The sequence below is a fragment of the Sus scrofa genome, chromosome 18 (genome assembly GCF_054392235.1).
Source record: "Sus scrofa isolate SSC_HxYL_T2T_F1_AM1 chromosome 18, Sscrofa_HxYL_maternal_Yorkshire_Landrace_v2.0, whole genome shotgun sequence".
In the NCBI taxonomy this organism is placed as follows: domain Eukaryota; kingdom Metazoa; phylum Chordata; class Mammalia; order Artiodactyla; family Suidae; genus Sus; species Sus scrofa.
The window spans coordinates 64,886,146-64,912,500 of NC_139400.1; the positions used below are offsets into that span (position 1 = coordinate 64,886,146).

Genomic DNA, 26,355 nt, shown 5'->3' on the forward strand with positions numbered 1-26,355 from the left:
ACTGTCCATACTCCGAATGAGCTCTGTGAGTTTGCAACCCCCCCCTCCTGGATGTCCTCTGAAGCCACCGTGCACAGTGGGTCCCACTGCAGAGACGACCTCCTCCAGCTTTTCAGCAGCCATCCGTTCAGAAATTTCCAACAAGCACTGGGTTTTATTTCATAGGAATCCCTAAGCCAAGAGCTACCACCATCGCTAAACTGACATCCTCTCAACATCATTTCACGCTGAGGGGAAACAGCAGGGACCATTTCTTTTTCTTTTTCTTTTTTCTTTTGGTCTTTTTGCTATTTCTTGGGCCTCTCCCACGGCATATGGAGGTTCCCAGGCTAGGGGCTGAATCGGAGCTGTAGCCACCAGCCTACGCCAGAGCCACAGCAACGTGGGATCCAAGCCATGTCTGCAACCTACAGCACAGCTCACGGCAACGCCGGATCGTTAACCCACTGAGCAAGGCCAGGGATCGAACCCGCGACCTCATGGTTCCTAGTCGGATTCGTTAACCACTGCGCCACGACGGGAACTCCCAGGGACCATTTCTGTTGGGCTGGAGGTCAGGCCCAGTGGCAGATGGCAGGCACCAATTAAATGTTTGTTGAGTGTGTGAGCGAGTCCTGCGGGGAGGCCTGGATGGATGCAGTTTTCCCTCTTGTAGATACAGGGCTGCTGCTGAATGATACTTGGGTATCTTTGTAAGGGAGCAGAACCCCATGGGGCCTTCCTGGGATGGAATCCCCCAACCCCCAGTGCTCTGCTTTAGTTCCTTCCTGAAGCACCTAGATAACAGTGTCTGATGCATATTTTTCAAAGTTTTTTTTTTATTACTCAAATGAATTTATCACATCTGTAGTTGTATAATGATCATAACAATCCAATTTCACAGGATTTCTATCCCATAACCCAAGCACATCCCCCCACCCCCCCAACTGTCTCCTCTGGAGACCGTAAGTTTTTCAATGTCTGTGAGTCCGCATCTGTTCTGCAAAGAAGTTCATTCTGTCCTCTTTTCAGATTCCACATGTCAATGAAAGCAGTTGATGTTGGTGTCTCATTGTATGGCTGACTTCACTTAGCATGATAATTTCTAGGTCCATCCATGTTTCTAAAAATGCTGCTATTACAGATGCTAAAACCCCCACCAAATGGAAGAAGTTAACTATCTGATGACCGACCACAAGCACAATGGGGCTGAGGATTGACCGCGTCAACCTCTGTGACACTGCCTGTTGCACCACCATCAGCCAATCGGAGAACTGAGCTGATCGCACACCCTGCGACCGCCTCTCTCACCTGCCTCTAAAATGCCTCTCTGAAACCCATGAGGTTTAACCAGTAGCTGCCCCAGGCTCCTTGTCTGATGCCTACAGTACTCGCCGCACTTTCCTGCCCCCCACACCCACCTGGCACTGGTATATGGGCTTTCTGCGCACTCGGGTGAGGGGACCCCAGTTTGGTTCAGTAAGAGCCTTCACAGAATGTTTCTGGATACAGCGCTTGCCTCATCCCCTGGCAAGCCCACCAGCTTTGCCATCGACTCCAGTGGCAGGGTGCAGGCTGCTCTGCTGGAGGGGAAGAGGGATCCTCCCAGGCCCCACTCAAGTCTGGGGGTCCAGTGGGCCCCTGACCCTGCAGGGCCTATCATTTTCTCACAAGTGTGGCAAAGCTGAGACACTAGGCCATTTGGCCCTTTGTTGGTGGCGGCACCATCCCTCCCTAGTTCCTTCTGTGAGGCCCAGGATTTCAGGGGCATTGAGGCCCGGGAACCCCCACCACTCCTTTGCATCTTCCTCTGCGGTGGCTGGTCAGCTCCTGACTGGGCCAGAGGACATTTCTAGATGGGGCTGGGGACTGAGAGAGTATCTGGGGCCTGGTTGACTCTGAGAGCCTTTCTTTTAAGAGACTAGTGACAGTTTGTGAGTCTGGGAAGGAATTCTCCCTGGAGGTTTCTTGCGGGAATGTGGTATTGAAACAGCTTTAGATGTGCCTTGTTTACTTATGAATTAACAGGTATTGCAGTTACTCAACTTCAGCACTTTTTCCCAGGCACACGGTGTTAGCGGTGAAGAGTGGAGCCAGGTTCCCATCAGCCACCACCCAGCTGTGTGGCATTGGGTAAATTCCTTAACATCTCTGACCTCAGTTGTTTCATTTGTAAAATGAGGACTGGGAGAGTATGTTTCCTAAGGTTGTTAAGAGGATTAAATGCAATACATAGGTGAAGAGTTTATCCTTAACTGACATAAGGACTTCCTAAATGTTAACTATTACTAAGTATTTAGGTGAAAACTAGAGTATCTTCTGATTGCACTCTGAAAAATTCATTCTTCTGTAATCACCAAACTTGACCTACATGCTACAATATACTATCTATCATATTTTCTGAGCCTCAAAACTATATGATCTCACAAAAGTGTTTTTTTCATGTTGGTAAGTTTTATCATAGGGAAAGTATAAAAGTTATATATTTAACCTACAAACAAAAAATCATGACTGTGAGAGGTAAAATAAAACCTGAACAAATAGAGGGACATGAATCTTAAATCTTGTCAAGTGGATTTTTTAAACAGTGACAAGAAAAATTGAAAAATATTGCCAAGAAATTCCAAAATTTATTTAGAAGAATAAATGAGTGATTCTAGTCAAGGACATTTTTTGGGGAAACAAAAGGAATCTATGTAGAAAGGGGAGAACTTCCACTCCTAGATATTAAACCTTATTTTCTGCAGTAAAAATATAAACATCGGGAGTTCCCATTGTGGTGCAGCAAAAACGAACCCTACTAGTATCCATGAAGATCGGGTTCGATCCCTGGCCTCATTCAGTGGGTTAAGGATCCAGCGTTGCTGTGAGCTGTGGTGTAGGTGGAAGATGTGGCTTGGATCTGGTGTTGCTGTGGCTGTGGTGTAGGCTGATGGCTACAGCTCTGATTGGACCCCTAGCCTGGGAACTTCCATATGCCATAGGTGTGCCCTAAAAAGCAAATATATGTGTGTGTGTGTGTGTGTGTGTGTGTGTGTATACAGACACACATGAAATTTCATTTGGCATGGGGTGTGGTGGCCTCTCAACATAGTATCAAAGGCAGAAACCATAAAAGGCTTTTAGTTTCTAAGGTGTGCCTCCCCCACTCCTGCCTCCCCTGCTCTGGCCAAATAAAACCAATTTCCCAATGTTTAAAAAATTGAGGTATAGTTGATTTACAATGTTGCATTAGTTCCAGATGCACAGCACAGTGATTCAAAATTGACGTTGTTATAATAAAACATTGGCTCTATTCCCTGTGCTATACAATAAACCCTGGTAGCTTATTTATTTTATACAAGGTCATTTGTACCTCTTAACCCCCTGCCCCTCTTTTGCCGCCCCACCAGTAACCACTAGTTTGTTCTTTGCATTTGTCTCTGTTTGACTTATTTCACTACGCACAATATCCTCCAGGTCTGTCCATGGTGTCCAAAATGGCAGAATTTCATTTTTTTTTTCTTGTCTTTCTAAGGCCGCACCCACAGCATATGGAGGTTCACAGGCTAGGGGTCCAGTCAGAACTGTAGCTACCAGCCTATGCCACAGCCACAGCAATGTGGACTCGAGCCACATCTGCTACCTACACCGCAGTTCATGGCTACACTGGACCCTTAACCCACTGAGCAAGGCCACCCCCATCCTCATGGATGCTAGTTGGGTTCATTAACCATTGAGCCACGACGGGAACTCCAGAATTTCATTCTTTTATGGCTGAGTAGTATTCTATTGCACAGGTTTGTACTGCTTCTTTACCCATTCACCTGCTGATGGACACTCAGGATGCGTCCCTATCTTGGCTACTGTAAATAGTGCTGCTATGAACATTGGGGTGCATGTGACTTTCTGAATTAGTGTTTTTGTTTTCTTTGGATATATACCCAGGAGTCAATTTCCCAACTTTCTTAAATGGACATATAGGAAAGTGGGCAAAGGGACACAAGCAAATTCACCAAAAAATTACAAACAATCAATAACTATGTGGAAAAACAAACCAGCTAAGTAGTGATTTAAGAAGTGAAATTCAAAACAGTGAGAAAGAACAACTTTAAATTTGAAAATATAGTCTGGGTTGTCAGGGATATGGAAAAGGGGGCATTTCTCAAAAGAAAACTAATAAAGTTTCCTCAAAGACAGTTTAGAAAACATTTGAAAAATATACTTTGCCTTTAATCCATCAGTTCCTCATTTCTAGAATTTTTAAGTCAGGCATATGCAATAAAATATGAGTCCATAATGATAGAGAAAAGTAGAAAAATTTATGTGCATTTATGCTGAGATGAAAATTCATGTTAATGGGAGCTCCTGTTGTGTCTCAGTGGTAACAACCTGACTAATATCCATGAGGATGTGGGTTCCATCCCTGGCCCTGCTCAGGAATAAGTCGCAGATGGGGCACAGATCTGCTGTTGCTGTGGCCTAGGCCAGCAGCTGTGGCTCCGATTGGACCCCTATGCCACGGGTGTGGTGGCCCTAAAAAGCAGAAAAAAAAAAAAAAAGAAAAAAAATCATGTTATTAAAGAATGTCCAATAAAACGGCAGAAAATTCATAATATTGTTAGGTGAAAAAGGCAGAACATATCTTTGCAAGGCATTATCCCAATGATGTCAAACATGCATAGATAAGCGTAGAAAAGAATACCCGATGATACATGCCAAAACGCTGAATGTAACTAATTCTAGGAGGCAAAAGTATTAGAAACTTTTTGTATTTTATTTCCTGCTTATGCAACAGATTTTATTATGCTTTACAAATAATTAGACAATTAGAAAGTTGCCTGTGTTGAAAAGCATAACACTACATGAAATTGTACAAGCCTGGAAAACGCCAAGGCCACCTGCTAGCCGGTGAGTCACGAACGAACGCAGGCTTACACCTGCCTCTGCACACGCCTACCCGCTGCAGTCCGTTTCCAAGCGAAACGCCCCCGGGTGCGAAGACCGCCCCGCGGCCGCCGGAGCCGGGAATGCCTGCACTCCGCTAATTTCTGGAAGCGAGGGCATTCCTTTTTCAAAGTTGACCCGATCGAGCTTCTCCTTTCTCCACCTTTTTACAACCCAGAAGGCCGACTTTGGGGTCAACCGCGCCCCGGGCCAGGTGGAGTCCGGCGCCGCTCAGGCCCCGCGGCTTTCAGATTCCCTAGCGCCACCAGAGGTCGAGGTGGCGGGAGTAGAGCAGGGGACGACCCGGGGCAGGGAGCGCCCTCTCGAAGGTTCGGGCCAGTTAGGAGAGTTTAAGCCATTGAGGCCGGGTCTAGTCGAGTGACCGCAGTCTGGCCACGCGGTCGCCCAGGGACGCACGCCCTCCGAAGGGACAAAGGGTCGGGAAACTTGAGCCGGGCCGGGAAAATCCGGGCTGCGTCGCCATGGCAACGGAGTCGGGCCCGCGGCGGCCGCCCCCGGCCGAGGCCGGGCCCGCGAGGGGGCGCTGGGGACGCGGGAGAAGCCCCGCGCGGCCGGCCCGGCTGCCCGCCCCGCCCTCCGGCCGCGGCCGCCGGCCGCCGGCCCGAGCCCGCAACTGACCCTCGGCAGCTCCTGTAGTCACGTGGCGCTGGGAACCGGCGGGGGGGCTGGGCACGGGCCTGGCAGTGGTGAACTCGAACCTGCTGCTGTCGCCGCGGCGAGGTGGGGAGCGCGGCAGCCGGCGCCGGCTTTCCGGCCTCATGGACGCGCCACGCGCCTCCGCGCTCCCCGCCGGAGAGGTTCGTCCCGGGCAGGGCGCGGGGTTCCACGCGGGCTCGTGGCGGGGCGGCCCTAACCTGCCGGGCGCGTGACCGTGTGCGCGCTGTGGGGGGGATCCCGCTGGACCGAATGGGGGGGGCGAGCCCCGCGCACCTGCGCACAGGCTCGGCGAGCTGCGCTGTGCGTGGGGACCCGAAAGGGCCCCCTCCGGGAGCGCGAGCCGTGTGTCCGCGAACGTGCACGGGGGGGGGGGAACACGCGCGAATACAAAAGGGGGGGTGTGGGGTCTAAACGGCCCTTGCCCATTTGGGACGCGCCAGGGGATTCTGACCAAGTCCTGGTCGCTCGAGTCCGCCTGCGCAGCCCCCTGGGAAACCGGCCTGGAATTCCTGTGGGGAGGAGGGTGGGGGAAGGGGAGCCAGCAGAGCTTCCAGAGTTCCTGCCATTGGCCGGCCTTTGGCCATCAGCATGGAGAATTCACGCTGTGACCTTACTTGTGGAGGAAGTGACCCCCAAACGCAGCCCTGTGCTTCCTTGGCGAAGGGGGCACGTTTATTTATTAATCCAGTATCCATTAAGGTCACTCTGCCAGGCCGGGTGTGGGGCAGGGGTGGGGGAGGAGGTTGTGGCCGGCGAGGACACAAAGATGCCTACCCCAGGGGAGCTCAGAGCCTCACGCACGTTTTCTCTCCCCTCCCCACAGGTAAGGCTGGCCTCTCTGCCTTCGGAGGTCTGAGCTCTGCCATGGGGGTAGGGGTGTCTTTACTGCTGCAGTTTTCTCTGACATCTGGGGGCTACCACTGTGTGGGCCGAAGCAGGCGCTCCAGCCGCAGAAGTATCCCCAGGAGGAGCTGGAAAAAGCCTCATCTCCAGCTCCACAGCCGCCAGGGTAGAGTGTGGGCTTCTTTTGGGGGTTCTCAAACCATTCCATGGCCCGGGTGCTCAGGCTGCTCCATCCTGCTGGGGGGGAGGGGCCGGTTCTCCTGTCCTGGGAGTCTCCCCTGGGCTCAGTCTGGCCGTTGGAATGAGTCATGTCTGTGCTCCTGGGGAGGAGGATAGGCTCTGGGGAATTTAGGAAGATGTGTCTGGAACTTGTGGGCAGGCACTGAAGGTCCCTTCCGAGTCTAAAGGGCCACCTCACCCTGCAGCGGGTGGAGGAGGTTCTCCTGCAGGAATCCCAGCTCCCCAGCTTTGGAGGCACTGAATGTGGGGCAGGCGGCGGCGGCGTTGGGGGCCAGGGGACAGAGATTACCATCTCTTCCTTCCTCCCCTTTTCCTGCCGCAGTAACCCCTAGCACCCAAGGGAGGCAGAGGCAGGATCACCCCCGAGGGCAGCAGGCCGTGGGTGTTCTTTGGATTCTGGAGAGCTTGCCTTCCTGCCATGTCCTAATCGAGCGTGGGGGTGGACGAGGGCAAGCGGGCAGAACGTGGGCACAGTTTGGACAGGCAGTGGCCTGGCATCGTGCTGGGCGGGAATTGGCATCCAGTGCTCCCCTCCCATTGCTGAGGAGGGCCGTTCTCACTGGCTCTCCAGCCTCGGTGAGAGGCTGCGGTTAAGGTCGCAGTGCCTCCCCCGAGACTGGAGTAAATAAGAGCTCAGAGCGGATGATCAGAATGAGGGCCGACAGGAATTTCCTTGTGGGAGATCTTTACACACCCAGCTACTGTAGAGGAAGGACACTGGCCTGGGAGTTTAGACTTGTTCCCAGTCCTGCTTCTGCCATCGGATTACTCTGTGCCCTCGGGCAAGTCCCATCACCGTTGCTTCATCTGTCAGGGCAGGGAGCTTGATGTCTCTCGCCCAGCCTTCCAGAGTTGCTGTGGAGCTCAGATATGACAACAGGAAATAGTGGAAATCAGGGGAGGGGAGCAGAACACCTGGGAGAGCGTGGCACGCTGTGGGGAGAGGTGACCTCGCTTTCTGGTGAGTCCCGAGGCAGAAATGTTCGCACAGCCAACCCTGGAGTGTTTACTCCATGCCAGACACGGGCTGAGGGAGATTCCAAGAGGTGTCAGAGTTCTTCCTTCTGGTAGTTTCCAGGGTCAGTAGAGACTTAGCGACACATATAGCTCAATCTAGAAGCCCAGGGTTGAAATAATATAGAATATGCAAGCATAGGGAAGAGTAGTCTGGATTCCAAGGCTGGAGTTCAGAGGGCCTCTGGGGCCTGGGGTCTCCAGGGGAGCAGCTGGGGCAGGATGTGTGGCTCCGGAGAGTGACTGTGCCTTTCCCCCTCAGCAGAGGAAGAACCGATGCTGGAACGTCGCTGCAAGGGCCCCGTGGCCATGGGCCCTGCCCAGCCCCAACTCCTTTCTGGACCCTCCCAGGAGTCACCCCAGACCCTGGAGCAGGAGCCCCAAGGGCTGAGGTCACAAGGCATGGCCATGACCCAGTCGGGCAGCAAGGCCCTCCAGCGGGCCCATCGTTGTGCCCACTGCCGAAGGCACTTCCCGGGCTGGGTGGCCCTCTGGCTTCATGCCCGGCACTGCCAGGCCCGGCTGCCCCTACCCTGTCCCGAATGTGGCCGGCGCTTCCGCCACGCCCCCTTCTTGGCGCTGCACTGCCAGGTCCATGCCGCCGCCACCCCAGACCTGGGCTTTGCCTGCCACCTCTGCGGGCAGAGCTTCCGAGGCTGGGTGGCCCTGATTCTGCACCTGCGGGCCCACTCGGTTGCGAAGCGGCCCATCGCCTGTCCCGACTGCGAGAGACGCTTCTGGCGAAGAAAGCAGCTGCGGGCCCATCGGCGGCGCTGCCACCCGCCGGCCCCCGAGGCCCGGCCCTTCATCTGCGGCAACTGCGGCCGCAGCTTCGCTCAGTGGGACCAGCTGGTTGCTCACAAGCGGGTTCATGTGGCCGAGGCCCTGGAGGAGGCAGCGGCCAAGGCCCTCGGGCCTCGGCCCCGGGGCCGCCCGGCCGTGACCGCGCCCCGGCCGGGTGGAGACGCCGTCGACCGCCCCTTCCAGTGTGCCTGCTGCGGCAAGCGCTTCCGCCACAAGCCCAACCTGATTGCGCACCGCCGCGTGCACACGGGCGAGCGGCCCCACCAGTGCCCCGAGTGCGGGAAGCGCTTCACCAATAAGCCCTACCTGACCTCGCACCGGCGCATCCACACGGGCGAGAAGCCCTACCCGTGCACCGAGTGCGGCCGCCGCTTCCGCCACAAACCCAACCTGCTGTCGCACAGCAAGATCCACAAGCGCTCCGAAGGGGCCGCGCAGGCTGCCCCCGGCTCCGGGAGCCCACAGCCTCCCGCCGGCCCCCCGGAGCCCTTGGCCGAGCCCTCCGCGGAAGCCCCGCGGAAGCCCGCCCGGGAGCCCGCTCAGAAGCCTCTGGGGCCCGCGGAGGAGCCGCCCCGGGACCAGGCCGAGGCCGCCGCCTCTCTCTATGGCTGCGAGGACTGTGGCCGGAGCTTCCGGCTGGAGCGCTTCCTGCGGGCCCACCAGCGGCAGCACACGGGCGAGCGGCCCTTCACCTGCGCCGAGTGTGGCAAGAACTTCGGCAAGAAGACCCACCTGGTGGCCCACTCCCGGGTCCACTCGGGCGAGCGGCCCTTTGCCTGCGAGGAGTGCGGGCGCCGCTTCTCCCAGGGCAGCCACCTGGCGGCGCACCGGCGCGACCACGCCCCGGAGCGGCCCTTCGTCTGCCCGGACTGCGGGAAGGCCTTCCGCCACAAACCCTACCTGGCGGCCCACCGGCGCATCCACACAGGCGAGAAGCCCTACGTCTGTCCCGACTGCGGCAAAGCCTTCAGCCAGAAGTCTAACCTGGTGTCCCACCGGCGCATCCACACCGGAGAGCGCCCCTATGCCTGCCCCGACTGCGACCGCAGCTTCAGCCAGAAGTCCAACCTCATCACCCACCGCAAGAGCCACATCCGGGACGGCGCCTTCTGCTGTGCCATCTGCGGCCAGACCTTTGACGACGAGGAGAAGCTCCTGGCCCATCAGAAGAAGCATGATGTCTGAGAGGGCAGGACCTGCGGAGGCCGAGGGAGGGGGGCCCTGGGCGGCATTCACACTGTGCCCTGTGCTGCTGCTGTGGGGGTGGGTGGGCTGCCCCCCCCACCAGAGAGGGATGTTCTTCCCCCTACCCCACTCCACAATCAGGGAGCCCACTTGCAGAGCAGGGACCCCGGCCTCCAGCAGGTTTGCTCAATTTCAGTCCTGACTGTCCTGTGCCCTGGAAAAGTAGCAATAGCAGCTCCACCCACCCCTTAGAGCCCTCCCCGCCGGAGGGGCCACCAGTGGACAGGAGGACCCTTTTCTGATGTTAACGCCTTAATGTCCCTGTCTTTAACTATGAGTTCCTTCAGCTTGTTTTTTGGAAGTAGGTGTGGTACAGTCGTTAGTGAATGAGCACCCAGGAGGAAAAGAGGACCAGCTGGATACACCTGGGAGAACCTGCCGGCCTTGTTAGGCAGCACCTGGGCCTTTTCAAGTACTGGGCGGCAAAGCAGAGCTGCTCCAGCCTGTCTCGCCCCATCCCCTCCCTCCTGCCCCTGCACAGGCACCTGGATTTGGAGAGACCCATCTACTGTTAGTGCTTTGTCCCCTTCCTCCCTCGACATCAATCCCCGGGGCCTCTCCCTACTGGTCTGACTTGCTTTATCCAGCACCCTCCCAGCGCTTAGAACATCCCCTGGCCGTCAGCTGCCCTGTGTCAGGGCTTTTGTTCGAACACCCCCAACCCTCCTTCCCTCCTTTCAGAACTCACCACGTGGGCAGAACTGCCCCACTGATAAGGGAGGGTCAGCTGATAGGAACCCAGGGTGAGTTTCCCCTTTGCCCTTTCTAGTGTGCGGATGCCCAGCCTCTGCTTGAACACTTAGGTGACAGGGAGCCCCCCTACCTCCTGAGGCCCTGGTTCTACTGTAGGGTAATTCTAATTGTTAGAAATTCTTCCTTATAATGAATGAAGTCTGCTTCCTTGTAATTTCTACTGTTGGGCCTTGTTTGTTCTCTGGAACTAAACACAACCACTTACCCTCCTTTTCGAACTAGAGAATAAAGATCTGGTTTTAGAACCAGTGGCTAAAAACTGTTCCTTTGTCCTGGGGAGCTGTGGGGTCAGAGGGAGCAGAAGTAGCTCTGCCCCGACAGGGTGGGGTTGGGTGACAGGCTGAGTGGTGCAACTTGTCAGGCGTCCCTGCACCTTCCTGCACTTCTTCCCCAGGGTGGGGCCGGACACTCGGCAAGTGGGGTAACCTCTCCAGGGGTCCAGCCTTCTGTGGGATCAGGTGAGCTTTGCTGGGTGCCAGGTGTCCAGGGAAAAGGGCTGTTAGACTCTGTCCTGCAGTGCCTCTCTGGCTGGCCTGCGGTTCCCACATCTGTTACTGCATGCGCTTCCCTCTGCTGTTTTTTTTTATACACATTTGAGAGGTTTCTTTTTTCTTTTCTTTTTTTTTTTTTTTTTTTTGTCTGTGCCCACGTCGTATGGAAGTTCCTGGGCCAGGGATTGAATCTGCTGCAGCTTTGACCTGTGCCATAGCTGCAGCAATGCTGGGTCTTTGACCCACTGTGCCAGGCCAGGGATCGGATTGAACCTGCACCTCAGCAGCAACCTGAGCCACCACAGACACAACACCAGATACCTAACCCCCTGTGCTACAGTGGGAACTCCTTGAGTACCTATATTTGACAGGTATCAATGGGCCCTTTTCCTGTCTCAGTAATTTCTGCATAGATCTCTAGCATCTAACAGAGTCTAGCGCAACCATGTGAGTGAAGCCATGCAAAGAAGTTTACCTAAATTATCTCACAATTGGAGTTCATTAGGTAGTCTTATTCTTTTACAGAGGAAAACATTCGCACAAAGCCATATAACTGGTAATCACCAGAGGTGATTCAAACTCGGGTCTCTTTGACTAGAACCTGTGCTCTTGACCACTGCTGTGTGTTTATTGGGGGAATGCAGTGCTGCTGCTTTGGGTGAAGGTCAGTGTTAAATGGCTGTGTGTGCTTGATGTGATAGACACTGGGGATTTACAAAAATTAGGCCCAATCTTAGCCTTGAGAGGCCTAAGTCTGGGAGGAGTTACACCATATACAAATCATGAGTAGAGTTGAGAGGTGGCTGAGGGGTGGTGGGGTTCCAGGTGTGTAGGATGATGCGTGCAGACAGCATCAAAGCGTTATACTGGGTTAGGGGGCCACTTCCAAACCTGTGTAGTTGATGGCAAATTATCTCTCAGAACCTGGGAACATTGTCTCAAGAAAGACAATTCAAACATGTCTCTTTAGGAGTTCCTGTCATGGCAGAGTGGAAAGGAACCCAACTAGGAACCATGAGGTTGTGGGTTCGATCCCTGGCCTCGCTCAGTGGGTTAAGGATCCTGTGTTGCCATGAGCTGTGATGTAGGTCGCAGATGAGGCTTGGATCCTGCGTTGCTGTGGCTGTGGTGTAGGTTGGCAGCTGCAGCTCCGATTCAACCCCTAACCTGGGAACTTCCATATGCTGCAGGTGCGGCCCTAAAAAGCAAAAAAAACAGCAAATAAATATGTCTTTTTTTTAGAAGAGCTCAGGGCTTGAAGGGCTTGGGAAGGGAGCAGTGCTTTTTGCCAGGTGACCAGGAAAGTAGCTAGATGGCTGGGGAGGATGGGCAGGGGATGGGGGCAGGTTATTAAGATTGGGGGTGGGGTGGGGAAAAGGATGAAGGAGAGGGAATCTGATCAAGGGTCCTGACTTTCTGAAAAATCGCTTGGAAAGGAAATGGCCTGGCATGTGGGGATGGCGGGCATTGGCTCATCTATTGCTGTACTGCCCGATGCTTTGGGGCCAAGATGGTGAGGGAGAACCAAATAGAAGTGGCCTTGAGGGGCTGGGAAAGCAGGGGTAGCTCAAACCTGCCCATGGTTCCTTCCGGAGTCCCTCAGGGGCCCTAGAGGGTCCCTTGTCCTTGAAGGTGGGCCTGTCCCATTGGAAGGGTCAGCCCTCTGCTGATAGGAGCGGCCCTTCTGTTTAAGAGTCCGGGGTTCCACCGCCCCCACAATTACAAACATATTCAATTATCTTGTCAAAATTAAACAATGTAGATGTATTTAGATTTATTTTAAATGTGAAAATTCTCCTTTATTCCCCGCCCCCCATGGCTTTTCTCTTTGCACCATAAAGAGTTTGAGGGTGGCCTTCCACACATTTTCCTGTGCATTTGCACACAGGCAGCTTCTCCCCTTTTTCCGCTTAATGGAAATAGGATCCCAGATGTGCTTCATTGTTTCTGCCCTTGAAGTACCCTTGGTCATGAAATGTCAACCAGGAGGAAGTCTTTCACTCTGTAGGAGAAAACAGGCCCAGAGTGCAGATGGCTTTCCCACCCATAGCCGGTGGCAGATGTGGAATTACAATACTGGAATTCTTCAAGCCTTGGCTGAGCTTTGGCTAGGTACTCTAGAAAATACGATGAATGAAACGATTTAAGAAAGTCGATGGCCTCGTGGTGTCTGGCCTGTGGGTAGGGTTTTATGCTTTACTTCTGCGGTAGATGGAACTAATTAGTGTCCTGCAAAAATCCAGTTGTTCTGGGGATTGGTTCCAGAACCCCCAGGGACAACAAAATCCTCAGATGTGAAGTCCCTTGTATAAAATGGCATCATATTTTACAACCTACACACATGCCCTATATACTTTAAATCATTTCTAGATTACTTACACTCAGTACAATGTAAATGCTATATAAATAGTTGCCTGTGCCAGGGAAAATCAAATTTTGCTTTTTGGAACTTTCCGGAGTATTTTTCCCCTGAATATTTTAGTCGAATTCACAGATGTGGAACCTGTGGATAAGGAAGGCTGACTGTAACTAGAAAATCATTAACTCTTCTACAGACGAATAAGTCAAAGTCCAGGGACAGAAAGAATCTTTTGTATAAACTGTACATGAAGATTGCAGCAAAACTGATAGACTCTTAGTCCCCCTGTTTCTATTGTGTTATGAAGCTAAACAGCCCCTGGCAAATGCTTAGGAAGGTGCTACTGACTGATGAATTAGAATAAGGTCCTTCAGCTTAGCAGTGAGGTTTGTAGGAAGTCTCAGAGCGAGGCCAGCTTCTCTTTGTACCAACCTCATGTCCCAAAGGCGGTTTCTAAGCAGCAGCAGAGAGAATCTGCCAGTGGGAGGTGGCCAGCCCCCTCGGAGGCAGCGGCGTGAGGAATTCTATCGGCATAAAGGACCATTTCCTTCTGATCAGTGTGGGTAAATGAGAAAATTCTTTCCTGCAGGTTTCTGGGAACCGAAGACCCTCCGCGGCCATCTGGACCCTGTCTCTAAGTCAGTAGTAGCCCTGGGCCTAGGAACGAGAGAGCGCGAGAGGTTGGATTTAATGATGCTTGAGTCTCTCCTAGAGACCCGGGCATCATTTATCACGCAACGTGCCTAGGACCGCACGGGTGCAGAGGGCGATTTCTCTCCAGCCGCACGAGACCTGCACATCTCACTCTAACACCTGGTGTGCTGTAGTGCCAAGTGCCACCACCGTGTCACATGCACAATGTGAGCGTCGTAGCGGGGTTCTCTTTCCCCCGGATCTTGGCAACAAGGGCGGTAGCTGGCGCGTCGCAGGCGTCGGACGGAGAGGTGTCCAGTGACTGGATTGATTTCGGAGGGCGCGTCTGCGGGGCCGGGACGGGGAGGGAGAGCTCCGTGGTTGTCACCAGTAACCCGGCCTCGCCCCCGCCTCTCTTTCCCTCCTGGGAGACCCTGCCCAGCGACCCTCTGCCAACGTTTCAACGTCTCTCGGGCGCGGGACTGGCCCCGCTGGAGGCGAGGTCAGCCCGCCCACCCCGGCCATTGGCTCCAGAGAACAAAGGGGCCGCCCCGCAGGCTTCTCGGATAGGGCTGAGCTGGTCATCTGAGAGGTACAGCCAATCAGATGGCGGGGGGGCCCGGGGGATGGCCAGGCCTGCCAGCCAATCAGAGGCGCGTTCCCGCCCCGCCTGCCCCGGGACTGGCGGGGCGGGGAGCGAGTGCCCAAGTCGCCCCGGGGTGGCTGTTCCCGTTAACCTTAGCCACAAAGTCAAAGGTATTTATTCTCGTCCCCTCCCTCCGAGTCCCTCTGAATGCGGGCGGGGAGGGGCGTGCGCAGGGACGGACCGTGCTCCGGGGCCAGTCCCCGTCCTGGCTCCTCCTGAGCCGTCTCCACCCAGCCTCCGGCTGGAGGCGGCCTCGGGGTCCCCCGAGGGCCCCGCGCTCTCAGCCCCGAACTTTCCCACCCCCACACAGCTCACGGGGAAAGGGGCCCGGATCGTGCGTGGGGAGGGGCTGCAGGTCGGGGCCGAGAAGGAAGGGGGCGTGAGAGCTGGGGAGACCGGGAGGTGAGCGCGGAGACTGCCCCCTTCCCCTTCCCCTCCGGGGGCGCGCTCTACCAGAGCCTGACCCGATGTTCGGGAGCGGTGTCAGTCTCCCCGAAAGACCGAATTCCTGGAGGGCGGGAACCCAGTGCTTGCCGCAGTGACACATAGTAGGTGCTTAATAAATGATTAAATGGGCGGGCGTAATGATTGAGGGTGAGAACAATGAGAGCTAAGACTACACGAACTGGAGGTGTATGGATATGTGTGTGTGTGTGTGTGTGTGGGGGTGTCCCCCAAACCTCCATTCCAGGAAAACGGGCACAGGAGCCAAGATCTCAGTGGGGATACGGGTAGCGCTGGGGCTTTCTTCCCTGGTGAAGGTGAAGGATATAGACACACTGCCTCCTCCAGCCCTTTGGGCAGGATGGAGCCTGGAGTGTGTCTTGGTCAACCAGACCTGGAGTTGGGTGTGGTCTAAGCCCTAAGCCAGGCTGGTGCTGTCCAGGCTCCCCTGTTAGATGTCCCTTTTGGGTCCCGGTGTTCATTTGGAAAACGAAGAGACTAGAGGGTACTAGTCTTCTTTCAACTCTAAGGTTCCATGATTCTGTGCTTAACTTTCTTTTATTTAAATGTTCCCTTGTTAAAATTTGTGTTAATGGTTTACAGCAAGCTGGAACTTGTGCTAGGTGTTGGGGAGTGAGAAACACTCCCTGTGTTAAGATGTTTACAGTCTTGTTGTGGAGACATGATACCTCATAGGTGATATTGGGTTGGGTGGGTGCACAGGTTCAACAGAGAAGGGCCCCCCACTGAGCCTGGTGTGTTCACAAAGGCTTCCTGGTGAAAGTGATGCCCAATCTGACCTGGAAAGAGAAGAGTTGGGCAAGGGTATTCCGAGATCTTTCATAGGTGTCCCAAGATGCGGCAAGGTCAGGGAGCCACATTTTGGGATAAGGCGGGTGGGTAGGTTGATGGTGCAGTGAGGAGAGGTGAGCGGAGGCTAGATTTGAAATGGCCCTGCCCAGAAATGTTTAGCTGAACCTGAAAGTACTGGGGAAGCCACCAAAGTATTTTAGGCAAAGTAGTCGCCTGTTTAAATGGTAATTTTAGGAAAATGGCTTTGAGTCTGGGCGATGGAAGACCTGGAGGAGAGAGATGAGCCCTGACCCCCTTGCGGTCTTCAGGTGAGCAGTGCTGAGGCCTGAACGAAGGCAGTGCCAGTGAGAGGTCGTGCAGCTGTTAGAACAGCACTGGGATTATGCAGGGACCCGTGGATGGTGAGGGCTGCGCTCTGTGGCTGTGCAAGGTGGTACATGGTGAGGATACCCAGGGCAGAGTGCAGAGCTGTGTAGAGGGGTCTGGTCCATGCACCTGGTCCCTGGTGAGGATTAAGCTGAGGAATCCAAGGTTTCCTAGGGTGGGAGTGGCCTGCAGGGTGTGAGACCAGAATCTTTGAGGCAGGGAATGTCACCTCTGGGCATTGCTTTCCTCTTTCAAAAAGGGGGAGACACTCCCTATCCTTGCCAAGGTCTTTTGAATGCAGTGAGAGGTGGAAAAGTGTTTATAAGTTAAGATGCGATAACTGGTCAAAGTGTTGTTAGCAGTGGGTTTCATCCCCTGCCTTCCATCAGGTAACAGGGTCCCCAGGCCCTGGCAGGCTCCTGAGTCTTGGATTTGAGGAATGTGGGTGCTGCTCTGTCCTCTAAAGGGAGGTGGCTGAGCAAAGACTGGGGACGGGGACGCCATAGATATGGGACAGGCCTGGGGGCAGGGAGGTGGGGTGGGACAGGCCTGGCAAAGGTGTGCATGCTGGGCAGGTGGAGGCAGGAGTCCTGGAAGGACACATCTCAGGGACTGGCATGGACTTGAACCAGGGCCTCTGGGAGAGGGGCGGACATGACAGGATAAGGCGGCTGTCCTGGCTGGCCATGGACCTGGTTCCCAGGGAGTGCTGGCAAAAGCCACAGGGGTCCCTGAACTGGGCTGTTCCTCTCAGGGCAACCCCAAGATCCAGTTCTGACAAGGGGAGGTGGGAGGGGTGATGGCAATGCAGTGAACTAAAAAGGATTCATTTTGCACCTTACGGACCCTTCCCAGAGTCCTTTGCCAGTGTTTTTCCTGCTCCTTGATACACCATTTCTATACCCAGCACCGAGTGCTGTGTCCATTTGCAGATGGGGAAACTGAGGCCTAGATGAGGGGTCATGGTCTAACTAGAAGGAAACCTGGTCCCCAGGTCTCAGGCCTCCATTCCTGGGCTCTTTCAGCTACGGCATAGTCTTCTTTCTGCAGGACAGTGGCCCCACCTCTGTCCCCTCTCCTGGGACTGAGGGCCTCAGTGTTTGGGAGGCTGAGGTCTGGAGATGCTGGAGTAGGAGAGGGGGAAGGGGCTGGGCTTGGGAGAAGGTAACAGTGGGGGTGCCCCTGCCCCTTGATGGAGAGGCAGGAGGAGCAGGTGGGGGTGGGAGGGTGAGATGGGTGGGGACCTAGAGGGGCTCAGCTGTTGTGGGGGTTTCGGAAGGATGCTGGGTGTGCTTGTGCCGGGGTGTGGGCTGGAGGCGGGCCTCTGGGAGCTGGGTGGAGGGGGCCTTCCTGGTCTGGGCTAGGACCTTGGCCTGCTTGTCTGGCGGCACAGGCTTAAGAAGGTGGGAAGCCAAAGTTGTCTTGACTCTGATAATGTTTGAAAGCTATTTCTTGGCGATTGGTTTGCAGGTCCTCCTTGGCCATATACTCTGGAGAATAGGGTGTGAGATCTGATGGATCTGAGGATGGGGGACTGATGCTCAGAGGTGGGGCCCAAACAGAGGCCAGTTGAGGCCTCTTGCAGGGGTGGCCTGTGCAGGACCAGCTTTGGGAGAGGGCCTGGTGGCTGTGGAACCAGTCCTGGGAGAGAGGCTACACTGGCTGCCTCCCCCAAGCAAGGACAGGGTGTGAGGCTGTGGGGCTCCCCTGAGCTGAGCTGGCAGGAGAATCCAAGGCCCTTCAGTCTAGCCCCCTGCCTGGTGCTTGGGGCCCCCGGACCTGCTTTTTGCCACTGCCACCCAGCCTTGCCCAGAGGAGGCCCTGCTCCCTGCCCAGCCTCCTCTCTGGGGAGATGCAGTACCTGGAGCGGCTCTGCCCAGCAGGGCTCTGCAGGTGGCCTTGACCGTGAAAGCTGTCCATGCCCTCTTCCCCTGCAAAGCCCGGGCCCGTTGCTGAGCGGAGTTTGGGGTTTCTGTATGGCACGGGGTGGGGTGGCGCTCCAGAGCTTCTGAAGCAGCTTGAAGAGTGGCGGTTTAGGAAGAGTGAGCCAGCAGCAGGGGTGTTTGCAGAGAGGGTGCAGAACATGCAGGTGTGGACTGTTCTCAGGCTGCATGATGAGGGGGAAAGATGGTTTATAGGCTTCAAAAAGTCTAGTGTGTCCTCAGCTGTTGCTCCCAGCAAACCTTGAAGCAGGTTTCTCCGTCACCTTCAGCACTGGGGACCCAGGCCTAGGGGTGAGGTCACTTGCCACGGGCAGCTGGGCTTGAACTCAGGGCGCCTGATTCCTGGTGCAGCCTTCAGGAGTGGACTTCAAGGGGCTGACTTGGCTGAGGAGCCAGCCCTGGGAGGCTCTGGTTCCCAGGGGAGAGGGGAAGGGCCTGTCGCCGCCCCCTGGGGGGATGCCTGCAGGCCTGGCTGTGGGTCCCAGGCTGCACTGGCCTGCTGGGCAGAGCCTCATTCTCTTTCTGGGCTCTCTGTGCCCCTCCACCCTTTTCCCGGCCAGCCCTTGCTGCCTCATGCTGCCCCTCCCCTCAGCTAACGCCACAGGTGACCCAACAGGTGACAGTTCCCCATCACACTCCCTCCCACCCCTGCCATGGCTTCCTGGCACCCTGTGGCTGCGTTGTTCCAGAAAGGAGTTCTGTTTCCTGGAGCAGTGGCCCAGGGGGACGATCGTGAAGTGGTGAGCACACTCGTGTCAGTGTTTCTGTTTTTCTACCAGTGATCGGTAGTGATCTGTGCTTGCGCAGTTCTCCCTGGACACTTGTATCTCTGGATCAGCTGGCATTTTTGTGGGGTTTTTAGTGTCTCAGTGTCCCTGTACTTTGCACATGCAGTTTTGCAGGTATATACGAGCATCTTTATAATTTTGCATCTTTGAACTTTTGTGTACATCAGATGTTAGAGACGATTGTCTGTGGATATGTTTAGTGTTTAGATCAGTTTTTTTCTCATAAGCCTATGACTGTGGGTTTTTTTTTTTTTTTTTTTTTTTTTTAGGGCCATGGCATATGGAGGTTTCCATGCTAGGGGTTGAGTCAGAGCTGTTGCTGCGACCTACACCACAGCTCATGGCAACGCCAGATCCCCGACCCACCGAGCAAGGCCAGGGATTGAACCCGCATCCTCATGGATACTAGTCAGATTCGTTCCTGCTGTGCCATGACAGGAACTCCCATGACTGTGTCTTTTAAACACCTGCTGATATTAAGTGAAATCTGTTTTCCAGGCAGAGGACATTGTTACCTGGTCCTGAAGTGTTTGTTGATGGTGATGAAGGCCAGAGGCCAGAGGAGCCCCCACTTCTGTCCCCCGTTTGTTTATTTCATTCATTCATTCATTCAGCATAAGCTGGGCACTTTCTGCCTCTGAGAACCTGGCAGTGAATGAGGGAAGGATGCACAGAGTTCCCGCTCCTCGGGAGCACTCCTCAGGTTGGAGGCCGGCGGGGCCTGCAAGCCCTCGCCCATCCCCTGTTCCCTTCCAAACCATGGCCTGAGTTGCTCCCTTGGGGGTCTGACCTGATGGTGTGAGGGGTTGGGGTGGGGGGTCAGCTGGATGGGGAGGGGGACCTTGGGAAGGCTGCCCCCCGTCTGTGGTTTCTGGTGGGAGCAGGTGGTGGGCATAGGGGAGCAGTGGCAGATGGTGTGGCCTTTTGTGGGGGCTCCTAGCTGAGCAGGACCTGGCATCTGGGTCTTTGGCCAGAGTTTGGGAGATGCCACCCTTCGAAGCCTGGTGGAGGGCAGGCGGCCTGTCCCCACTCCACTGGTGACAGAGGCACCATCTACTTCTTCCCGATCTGGGGCCTGGTCTGTGAGGAGAGATGTGCTCGGCTGGCGGCAAAGGTCTAGGACCCTGAGATCAGGAGGATGTGGGGTGACCTGGACTTGTCCCTGCACTGCCCCTGCTGGTGGTGGCTTTTCTCCCCAGCCCAGCTGCTGCCCAGCCCCTCCCCACCCTCAGGTTCCTGCTAAGACTGAAGCTCCTTTGTTACCTTTCCTGCCCCAGCCCTCAGCACCTGCCACAGGCCGCAGGCCCGCTTTGTGTGACCTGGCAGTTGTCATGGCAGCTGCCCCGAGAGGCCTTCCCATGGAGGGACTCATCCCAGCTGTGGCCTGACCCAGAGCCAGGGGCTGGGGAGGGGAAGGGGACAGGGTCCTGAGGGAGATGGGGGCCAGAGCGCCACGTGGTGGACCAAGCAGCCATTAGGGACCCAGTGTCCCTGCTGGGGTGGGATCAGCCCCGGCTGCCTCCTGCTTTCTGGCTGGGGTTCTGCTGGGTGGCCTGCTCGCCGAGTTCTTGGGCCTCTCTCTCTCCGGTCAGCCGAGTGGTGTGTCTAGTGGGGCAGGCGGGCAGGCGGGTGGGTGGTGGGGCGAGAAGGGGCATGCAGTGTGGCGGAGCAGGGCAGGGTGTGTGGTGGCCTGGCCGACCTGGAAAGACGCTGCTGTCTCAGGGTCTGTCTGCTGGACACCTGCTGTTTTTCAGGTACATCCCACCTGAGCACACAGGTGGAGGCCCCTGAGACATGACCCCTGCCCCTGTTCCTGTCCCCTGTTGCCTCTCCTCCTGTCCCCTGCCCTCCCCTTTCTTACTTCTTCCCTTTGGACCCATGAGGGTCCCTTCCATTTCCTCTTCTTTTTTTTTTTTTTTTTTTTGGCTGCACTCACAGCATGCAGAAGTTCCCAGACCAGGGACTGAACTCAAGCCGTAGCAGTAACAACACCGAATGCTTAACTGCTAGGTCACCAGGGGAGTCCTTCCTCTCCTGTGCTTGCTTGGACCATGAGCCCTGCTTTCCTGAGCCATGATGTAGCTCCGTGACTCCCTGTGAGTTGGTCACCAAGTGAAGCCCTTTTGCCACCTGAGGTGACTTTGAGTTCCTAATACCTCCTGGAAGACAGAATGGATCAAGTGGAACTGATTTGATTTGGCTTAAGAGGCCTCAGTTAAGTTGTGCAGGGGTTTGCGAATGAGGCTGAGTCCCGCCCACTGTCCTCACCCTGAATTGTGGCCTGGGTCTTGGCTCCCCGTCTGAGATTCCCCACCTTGAGGGAGCCCCCTTCTGTTTGCCAGTCCTCAAAGTCTCCTGAGACATTGAATCTCTCTCTAGCTGGTGAGAGGCTGCCCCACGGCGGGGGCTCAGAGTAAGTCGGAGGGAAGAGGTGGTGCTGAGGCAGGAGCACTGGCATCCATCGGGGGCCCTGAGGAGGGGCCTTCTCCCGCCCTCCTTTGCATCCCCCTTTTCTCTGTGCCACAGGCAGGTTTCAGTGTCCATAAGAACCCATAGTGGGAGTGCGTGACAGACCCCTGCCTGGGAAATAGAATTAAAAATAAAATCTCCTGCCGACTCAGAAAATCTCCCCACAAAAGTTTTTGAGTTGAATAAGCACGAGAGTGGAATGCAGTGCGCCTCACAGGCGGTGTGCTAAGACAGACGGAAACCTCACCTGTTACATGCCCAGCAGATGCGATCCCACTGCGCATGTGGGAAAGCTTGCCCCGTCCTCAGGAGCCCATTTGTCCCACGAGCCAGGTGCCACCTCCAACGGGACTGCGACAGGGCTGCTTTTCCCTCAACTTTGGCACCTGATGACTCTGAGGTCCTTGAGAAAGACAGTCCTGGGCTGGAAAGCTGGCAAGAGGCTTACTGAGCTTTCGAAGATTTCCTTCCATCTCCCACGGCAGCCAGAGCACTCTGACCAGAAGCTTTCCAAAGACAACGCTCTACCAGAAAAGGGAGGGGAATCCTTCCCTTTTGGCACTGGAGATGGTGGCTTTTCTATTTCTCAGATTCACTGCCCCCACCTCTCTGGGGGAGTCTAGACTCCCCCCAGGTCCCTGCTGAAAGGGGACCTGGGGGAGGAAGCGTAGGCTGGCATCCCTGGGAGGCTTGCTGGGGTCTGAATTGCAGACGAGGGGGAGGCTAGGTCCCCTGTGCCTACACGGGGCTGAGCCGAGGTACCCGGTCCTGCAGCGTAAGCCCGACCTTTTGGGGCAGAGGCTGGGACCTGTGGGGAGTTTGGGGGCCAAGGGGGAGTGGCGAGATCCCCGTCCCCAGGAGGGGCTGCCCGTGGCACCAGGTGCAGCAGCCACACCTCTGAGCATGAGTGGTGGGCAGCAGGTCGGTGCCACACACGGCTGTTTGGTGCCCTCTGTGTGGCAGCCCTATCCCAGACCCTGGCACTCGGCGGTGAGCATGTCTTCAGGGTGTCGGGGAATAAACAGACAAGTAAATATCCTGTCATGTGGGAAAAGGTGTCGGGGAAGAGTGGGAGGTGGCTTTTCACAGGGTGGCCTGAGAAGGCTATTCTGAGGATGTGACATTTAGGCTGAGACCTGGAAGGGGCAGGGGCCACGCAGAGGTGTCAGAGCACCAGGACCGTCCCCGGTCACACCCCAGGCACCAAGTGAACCAGTCAGGCAGTGTTCAAAGGACTGAGACTTGGAGTTCCTGTTGTGGCTCAGGGGTTATGAGCCCGACTAGCATCCATGAGGATGCGGGTTCAAGCCCTGGCCTTGCTCAGTGAGTTGAGGATCTGGTGTTGTGGTGAGCTGAGGTGCAGGTCACAGATGCGGCTTGGAACTCGAGTTGCTGTGGTTGTGGTGTAGACCACAGCTGTAGTTCTGATTAGACCCCTAGCTTGGGAACCTCCATGTGCCATGGCTGTGGCCCTAAAAAGAAAAAAGTATTCAAGAGATTTAACAAGAAGTTGAGCCCCAGATTGGTGAACAGGCATGAGTTAACGAGGACCCAGGCTGGCCATGTGTTCTGTCCCAAAGGATGGCAGGGAGGCCCAGGAAATGTTGGCACTGGAACATGAATGGGGACTTTGAAAGAGGGGCTGATGATTTTGGAGGGACAGTTCTGCCCATCTGGGTATCTTGGTGACAAGGTGGGAGGGCGGGGGAGGGGTGGCAGGGAGCAGTGTCTATAAACTAACCTGAGTTTCCTGGTTCACATCCTTCACCCCCCCACCCCCCACCGCTGCTGCGTAGTTGTTGGGTGCGTGGGTGTGGGGCTCGGGTCTGGGCTTTAGAAGTTGCGGGATCTTGCCCAGCCATGCCCTTCAGCCCCCCTCTGACTTGGGGCTTGTCGATGGCCCTCTCTGGCCTCAGTTTCTTCTTCATAAAATGGAACTTATATGCATTTTACCTGCCCAGCAGGTATATGTGCTTTGAAAGAAAAAAAAATCCTGCAGGTAGAAGAGCTCTTGAAAAAGAGGGACTGCCTCCTATGAACGGCTTTCATCCTCATCCCAAGGCCAACTCTTTTCCTTTGCTCCCCTCTCACCCACAGACGGCTGGGCAGGGAGCCGCCGTGCTGATGCTGAGGGGCCCCGGGCATGGAGAGTGGCCTGGCTGGCGGCAGCCCAGGTAAGAGAGAAGATGCCCACGGCTTCCTCCTCCCCAGCCCCCTCCCCTCCCTGCGTAGCTGAGCAGGAATTACCTGTGGCCTGTAGAACCACAGTCTGGGACTGGGACACTGAGGCCACATCAAAGAATGGCGCCAGCACAGACCAGGGGACGGAGAACTGACCAAGCCCAGCCCTTGCTTGCCAGGCGGGGACACACACACACACACACACACTGCACAGAAATCTGCCAGGGGAAGTCAGGTGTTTGTCAAGTGCTGGGTCAGGGAGTGCGTGGTGATCATGCCCATCACGCCCTGAAAGCCACGTTCGACGGGACAAGCCCTGCTGTTTGTCGGGCAGGAGAGCGAGCGTCTCCAGTTCTGCCCATTACCGCTTCCTGAGGTCACTCAATTCATGGTCTGTGTCGGCCGAGCTTAGAGCCAGTGGGGAGAAACACAGCCCTTAGCCCCAGCACCCACTTCCAGACGGAGCAGTCCCAGGGTTGAGACCCGCTCTTGCAGCATCTGCGGCGGCCCGGGTGTGGGTGTCGCCAGGCTGCGCAGAGGTGATGGCCCAGCCCCGGGAGCCCTGCCCCTCGCTGCTGCACACACTGACTTGGCTCTTCCCCTCCCATCCCTCCAGGGCAGCTGCCCCCACAGCCCCTGCCCTCCTGGATGATCACCGCAGTGGACCTAACAGGAGACAAAAATCAGACAAAAGAAGCAGCAGCTCAGAGCGGGGCAGGAGGAGGTCTGGACACCAGGCTGTCCTGGGGCTGGGTCCTGACAGATGGCAGTGAGCATGGCCACCCCACTTCCCAGGCTCCTGACACTTTGAACACTGAGAGCACCTGAGGGGTGTGTGTGCGTGTGTGTGATGTGACATTAGTCTTTGCAGGAAAACCTTGGGTTCCAACCGTTTTAGCAGAAGGACCCTTTTGCCCACGTAAACTCCTAGGTGAGGTCCGGATTCAGACGTGAGAGACAGACTCCACCAGGGCCTTTGCTCCCCCTGTAGCAGCTTCAGGAAGAGATGGCAAAACACCGGCCTGGACCCTGGAGACACTGGGGGACTGGGCGCCACGGTGGTCTGCAGCCCCACAGCTTTCCATGCCTACCGGCCAGGCTCAGGACATAACTCTTCTACATGACCAAAGTTTTCAGATAATTCAGAGCTTACCTCTTTTAAGTACCTTTTAATTTTTTTAAATTTTTTTTATGTGAGGGTTTTTTTTTTTAATTGTGGTGAAATGTAAATAACATGAAACAACCGTTTTTTTTTACCATTTTTATGTGTCTGCGTTGGTGGCATGATGTATATTCATGTCATTATACTGCCATCACCATCAGCTGTTTCCCAAGTTTTTCCGTAACCTCAGAAACTACCCGTTAAGGAGGAAGAGCTCTCTATTTAGTGCCCTTTTATTTCATCTGGACCGTTAAGAATTTTAAAAAGTGATCCTAAGGAGCTGTTCATACCTCTGGACCAGGCAGGCAGAGGCCTGGTTTCCTCTGGATCGGCGCACGATCCCTACAGGAAGGTGCCTATGGTGATTGAAGTCCCAGCACAAGCCTGTCACATGTCCCCACATGCCACCCCTAGGCCTCAGGGCCTCCTCACATGTCTGGCCACATATTCCCACCTGGGCCCTGGCGCAGCATGGTAGATGTCTCGGCCAAGTTCATCAAGGCAAGGCAGCAGCTTCATGGGGCTCTGGGGCATGAATGGGGCCCTGTCGCCTGAGGACAGTGGCACCCCTCTGACTCAAGTATATTTGGATTCACTGCCTGACCATCCGTTAGACACCCAGCCCTGTTAAATACTTCCACCGGACAGCATTTCAGTGCAGCTAAGGAAACATAGTCAGTAAACTCATTCCACTTGGCATTTTCAATTCCTGCCAGTACACAATTTAAACCACTCCTTTCATTTTCAAGTTATTACTCCTGATAAAATGATTTCCCACAACCAAGCGGCTGGGGAGGCCTCACAGCGTTGTTTTGCCAGAAGGAGAACTGGCCCCCGACAGGCGCTTTCTGTGACAATCCCTACCCTCCGAGCCCTGTCCCCAGGGTCACCACATCAGTTTCCGTGCCCTCATGGTGGCCAGTGAGGCTGTAGAGTAGAGTAGAGCTCTTTGGCCCCAGAAGTAAAGGCCGCCAGAGTAGAGGGGGTTTCTGTTTACTTTGTAAGCTATTTTAAAGATTTAAAAATTATGATTTTTGAATTTTTATAAGACTATTCAAATAACATGTATTAAGTGAAGGCCCACTTTGACCTCTCCATCTAGTCCTCCCGTGGTCCATGTCACCTGCAGGGTGACCACCAATTTCAGTTTAGTGTGATTGGTCCCAGAGTGGGATGTCTGTATACACAGAGAGGTATGGTGTTTTGTGTGTGGATTGGATCAGACAACTGATACTTTTTTCCAGCCTTTTTTTTTTCCCTCTTAAATTGTTTTGGAACTCTTTTCACATTGACATATGTAGCCTCTTTTCAGTTGCTGCATAATATTCCATATTATAAGGAAGGTAAACATTTTGTTAGACTACTATTAATGGGTAATTAGATTGTTTTCTCCTTTTTTAATAATTACAAATAGCACTTCAGTGAATATACTTGGACGTACCTATTTGGACTCATATGTAAGTATATCTTAAGGGAGTTCCAGTTTTGGCATAGTGGGTTAAGAACCTGAAATAGTGCCATGAGGATGTGGGTTTGATCCCTGACCTCACTCAGTGGGTTAAGGATTCGCCATTGCCT

At 54.9% G+C, this 26,355-nt stretch overlaps 2 protein-coding genes and 1 long non-coding RNA gene across 16 annotated transcripts in view; 2 read left to right on the plus strand and 1 right to left on the minus strand.

Moving 5' to 3' along the window:
- The window catches only part of ZNF775 (zinc finger protein 775), a 113,077-nt gene that overhangs the window by 78,892 nt on the left and 7,830 nt on the right, over positions 1-26,355 (plus strand). Inside the window, exons 1-3 of one of the 6 annotated variants that reach the window (XM_085004986.1) lie at positions 14,659-14,721; positions 23,532-23,608; positions 24,232-24,339. In XM_085004986.1, coding sequence (XP_084861112.1) covers positions 23,578-23,608; positions 24,232-24,339 — 139 coding nt within the window. In that variant the 5' untranslated portion in view covers positions 14,659-14,721; positions 23,532-23,577. Of the gene's footprint in view, positions 1-14,576; positions 14,722-14,809; positions 15,160-22,728; positions 23,609-24,231; positions 24,340-26,355 lie in introns of those variants that run through there. The other 5 variants (XM_085004987.1, XM_085004988.1, XM_021078783.2 and 2 more) reach the window with 5 other exon arrangements.
- LOC146395121 (uncharacterized) lies at positions 799-5,835 on the minus strand. Of its 2 annotated transcripts, none has more exons than XR_014833372.1 (3): positions 5,545-5,835; positions 3,575-4,494; positions 799-2,890 (listed from the first exon to the last, which is right to left on the minus strand). It is a non-coding gene; the product is annotated as an uncharacterized LOC146395121 (long non-coding RNA). The 2 variants fall into 2 exon arrangements; XR_014833373.1 differs by having other exon boundaries at positions 803-2,843; positions 3,658-4,494; positions 5,545-5,782.
- Positions 5,585-10,727, plus strand: REPIN1 (replication initiator 1). Of its 8 annotated transcripts, none has more exons than XM_021078719.2 (3): positions 5,585-5,723; positions 6,407-6,592; positions 7,943-10,727. In XM_021078719.2, the coding sequence occupies exons 2-3, from the start codon at positions 6,448-6,450 to the stop codon at positions 9,667-9,669; spliced, it is 1,872 nt and encodes a 623-aa protein (XP_020934378.1). In that variant the 5' UTR covers positions 5,585-5,723; positions 6,407-6,447; the 3' UTR covers positions 9,670-10,727. The 8 variants fall into 8 exon arrangements, with proteins under 8 accessions (XP_020934378.1, XP_084861122.1, XP_084861120.1 ...); XM_085004996.1 differs by having other exon boundaries at positions 7,946-10,727; XM_085004994.1 differs by having other exon boundaries at positions 6,478-6,592.

Bases quoted from the DNA above. Each gene is read 5' to 3' on its own strand.
- REPIN1 (XM_085004994.1), top strand. From the start codon at position 5,685: ATGGACGCGCCACGCGCCTCCGCGCTCCCCGCCGGAGAG. The intron at 5,724-6,477 runs GTTCGTCCCGGG...TTACTGCTGCAG, and splicing joins CCGCGCTCCCCGCCGGAGAG to TTTTCTCTGACATCTGGGGG. The intron at 6,593-7,942 runs GTAGAGTGTGGG...TTTCCCCCTCAG, and splicing joins CCAGCTCCACAGCCGCCAGG to CAGAGGAAGAACCGATGCTG.